Below are 4,089 nucleotides of genomic sequence, written 5' to 3'. Positions count from 1 at the left end.
CTTCAAATGTTACATCACTACAAATAACTTCATTTTTGGACATTTATGGTTTGATTTCTTTGTATGTATGGATCACTTAGGTTGTTACCAACATCTGGTGAAAATTTCATGTCATTAGCACCTCTAGTAATATATTTACTGAGAAAAATGGTGACGTGTTCAATACTTATTTTACCCGCTGTATGTGTGATAATACTACTATAATAAATCATACAGTTTATGTTCTCTTTTAGTTTTCAAAAGAACAGTTAGAAGACCTTAAAATAATATAAATAAAGGATTTTTTTTGTTCATGTGATTTCAAAGATTTGGAAGACTGTTAAAGTGAAAAAGTGAAGGTTTTAGATATCTTCTTGCTCAAACCTGACTGGGGGTTCTGATGGGCGAGATCTGCAGTCGGGACCCTCTTGTTACATTTTGTTTTTAAATTGCATTTACAATCGAAAGCCTTAAAACCAGAGAGCTCACTCTAAACCACAGAACTGGTTCTTGCATGGCCTCTTGGGACAAGTCCCTCTAAAACCTTTAACGACCAAAGCTCTCTTCTTCCTCAGGCACCAGATCCAGCTTCCAAACAGTTGGGTTTGGAGGCTGATCCTGAACTTGAAAAGGTACGTTTGTGTCATGACTAAAAAAAACCCTCTGCTCTGCCATGAAATTAACAAAAACATGTTATCTGTTTTTTTTTTCCTAACAGAGTTATACATACAGACATTGTCGAGACTTGGTTCAGTTTTACAGACTCATTGTAACTTTAGGAGCAGTTTAAGGCGTGTTGACCCAGATATCACCACCTGAATTCAGCAGCCTTCGTGGCAGAGATATGAACGTGTGGTGGTTTTGTTTGTGTGTCAGGCAGCAGAGGCAATTAGGTCACAAACTGGAATTTCTTTTTTCCTTTTGACACTAATAACCTAAACATAACTGTTTTTAGCATAGCTAGGTAGTCTGGTGCTGAAGTGGCAGTTTATGTTTAAGTACTGTGATCAGATTGTTCCTTTAAATTAATTCTTATTTATTGACAGAAGTTAATGTCACATCTCTTTTTATTAGTTTGGACTAAGTTATGTGCACACACTTATCTATCACTTAGTTGAGTAAATCAGCCTATCCAACCTGTATTCCACTGCTGAGTTCTAGTCTGTCGCCTTGTTGACTTGATATGTTTGAGGTTACAAACTCTCACTAACCACATCCTTCTGTTGACCTTTTGTCTTTCTGCTGCAACATCAAACCCTTTCTGAGATGTCTTTCAGCCACATTTGATACTAGCTGTACTTAAAACCTGATCTATTCCTGTAAAGCCAGAACTATAGAACCATTTCAAACGTGACAATGTTCTTCCACTTCCTGTGTTTTGGATTTCCTCATCAACGCTTAAGTATTTTTAGGTGTTTCCAGTCAGGCACCTAAATGCCTTTTAACGACTCTGGGTTATAAACGGGCTCACTGTTTCCCCCTCAGTGCGTTCAGAAGCTTGTCCAGCCCCCGGAGAGCCCAGAAATCAAGGAACATAAGGTGCAGGACCTGGTTCAGGTTCCGAGGCAGCCGGCTCCAGCGCCTGACTCTAGTCCCGGTGCTCGCCGAGCCAAGCGCATGAAGTGTGAGGTGGGCGTCTTCAGACACCTGACAGCTCAGACTTCACTGTTCACCACATGTTTCCACCGTCACACCAGTTTTTGTTCTGCAACGCTTCACTTCTTCTTTTTGTGTGTGCAGACTATCTGTGTGAAGACTGAACCAGGTGAGGTGGGTGAGAGCAGGCCGAACCTGAGGCGGAGGATGGGCTCTTTTGTTGCCAAACCAGAACCAGGTCAGACTCCTCATTTCAGAGTGAAGACCAGTCGTTCTTATAGATCCTACAGCATGTATGGTAATATTCATTAATCAATACTTTTTTCATACACTCAACTGCCATTTTATTAGTTTCACCTTGCTAGTACCAGGTTGGACCCCCCTTTGCCTTCAGAACTGCCTTAATCCTTGGGTGCATAGATTCATCAAGGTACTGGAAACATTCCTCGGACAGTCTGGTTCATATTGACATGATAGCATCACACAGTAGCTGCAGATTTGTCGGCTGCACATCCATGATGTGAATCTCCCGTTCCACCACATCTCAAAGATGCTCTATTGGATTGAGATCTGGTGACTGTGGAGCCATTCCATTACAGTGAACGCGTTGTGTTCAAGAAACCAGTCTGAGATGATTCACTTTATGACATGGAGCTTTATCCTGCTGGAAGTAGTCATCAGAAGATGGTACACTGTGGTCATAAAGGGATGGACATGGTCAGCAACAATACTCAGGTAGGCTGTGGCGTTGACACCATGCTCAGTTGGTACTAATGGGCCTAAGGTGTGCCAGGAAAATATCCCCCACACCACTGCACAACCACCAGCCTGAACTCTTGATACAAGGCTGGATGGATCCATGCTTTCATGTTGTTGCTGCCAAATTCTGACCCGAATGTCGCAGCAGAAATCCAGACTCATCAGACCAGGCAACGTTTTTCAATCTTCTATTGTCCAGTTCTGGTGAGCCTGTGTGAGTTAGCCTCAGTTTCCTGTTCTTAGCTGACAGGAGTGGCACCCGGTGTGGTCCTCGGCAGCTGTAGCCCATCCTCCTCAAGATTCAATGTGTTTTGTTCAGAGCTGCTCTTCTGCAAACCTCTGTTGAGTTATTGTTGCTGTTTTATCAGCTCCAACCAGTCTGGCCATTCTCCTCTGAACTCTGACATCAACAAGGCATTTGCTCCCACAGAACTGCCGCTCACTGGATATTTACTCTTTTTCGGACCATTCTCTGTAAACCCTAGAGATGGTTGTGGGTGAAAATCCCAGTAGATCAGCAGTTTBTGAAATACTCAGACCAGCCCGTCTGGCACCAACAACCATGCCACGTTCAAAGTCACTTAAATCACATTTCTTCTCCATTCTGATGCTCAGTTTGAACTGCAGCAGATTGTCTTGGCCATGTCTACGTGTCTAAATGCATTAAGTTGTTGCCATGTGATTGGCTGAATCCACATGTGTGTTAATGAGCAGTTGGACAGGTGTACCTAATAAAGTGGCCGGTGAGTGTATGTGTCCCTCTGATTTGAATATTTATAAAACGTAATTCTTCTGGGCTCTGATAAGCTGACAGATAAACATCTGTACCTTTATATTTTTTAACATTATAGTTGAATTTTCGAACATGCTAAAAACTCAAACACAAAATCAAACAAATAAAAAGAATTAACTCGTAATTATTTTGATTTTGCATTTTTTTTAATGTGGAGCTAAAGGAAAATGTTTCCATAGTTTTTGCAGAAATGAACGTTACAACACAAGTGCCAGACTTGGTAAGAGAGGTGCTTCTTGTTGTCTTGCAGAAAAACTGATTCCCATTCCAGTGAAACAGGAGCCGGTGGAGTTTAAGGAACCAATAACTGAAGTTGACAAATTTAAGTCACGGTACAAGAAGATGATGATTCCTCCTGTTCCCCCAAGTCCAGTGAGTACAAGCAGGGTTCGACAAGATTCTTTTTCTTTACCTGCCCTGTTGGGCAACTTACCCCAAAATCAACCTTTTTTTGCAGATAAACTGTCTAAACTGTGCCCTAAGGGTAATAATACCTTTCTATTTATGACTAAAAATCAACATTTTGGTCTAAAATTGTTTAAATGTACAATATTGTGTCTAAAAACGTCTTTGTGCTGCTTTCAATGGGTTCAACTTTGACTACTACATTTGAATTTCGTTATTCGTTCAAAAAGTACCGTATGACGTTGCTGGTACTGTGTGATGTCTCACAGCACCGTGTTCGGTATAAAAGCCTCTCGGTAGAGACACACCCTGCAGAGATTCAGGAGTTAGCCATAGCATTGTCGACGGTTGCTGTGGTAGAAGCTGCCTTCTCCTCWCCCACAGTAAAAAACATGGAGTCTATCAGTCATAAAACAAACTGAATTAACTTACACATCCTCTTTGTGCTTCAAGATTTAAACTGTGGTTGCTGTGTCACAGAGTTTAGATCGGGCCAAAAATACACACACACACACACACACACACACACACACACACACACACACACACACACACAC

The 4,089-nt window shown here is 41.7% G+C and overlaps 1 protein-coding gene across 1 annotated transcript in view; it reads left to right on the top strand.

Annotated features, from left to right (window-relative positions):
• kdm5bb (lysine demethylase 5Bb) overlaps positions 1–4,089 on the top strand; it is a gene marked incomplete in the record, with an annotated part of 35,691 nt that overhangs the window by 7,678 nt on the left and 23,924 nt on the right. Inside the window, 4 exon segments of the mRNA XM_014022708.1 lie at positions 555–611; positions 1,465–1,608; positions 1,720–1,813; positions 3,378–3,499. Coding sequence (XP_013878162.1) covers positions 555–611; positions 1,465–1,608; positions 1,720–1,813; positions 3,378–3,499 — 417 coding nt within the window.

Source organism: Austrofundulus limnaeus, unplaced genomic scaffold (genome assembly GCF_001266775.1).
Source record: "Austrofundulus limnaeus strain Quisiro unplaced genomic scaffold, Austrofundulus_limnaeus-1.0 Scaffold339, whole genome shotgun sequence".
NCBI lineage: Eukaryota > Metazoa > Chordata > Actinopteri > Cyprinodontiformes > Rivulidae > Austrofundulus > Austrofundulus limnaeus.
Note: the sequence above shows the minus strand (reverse complement) of the source record. Positions and strands in the feature narration are given on the sequence as shown.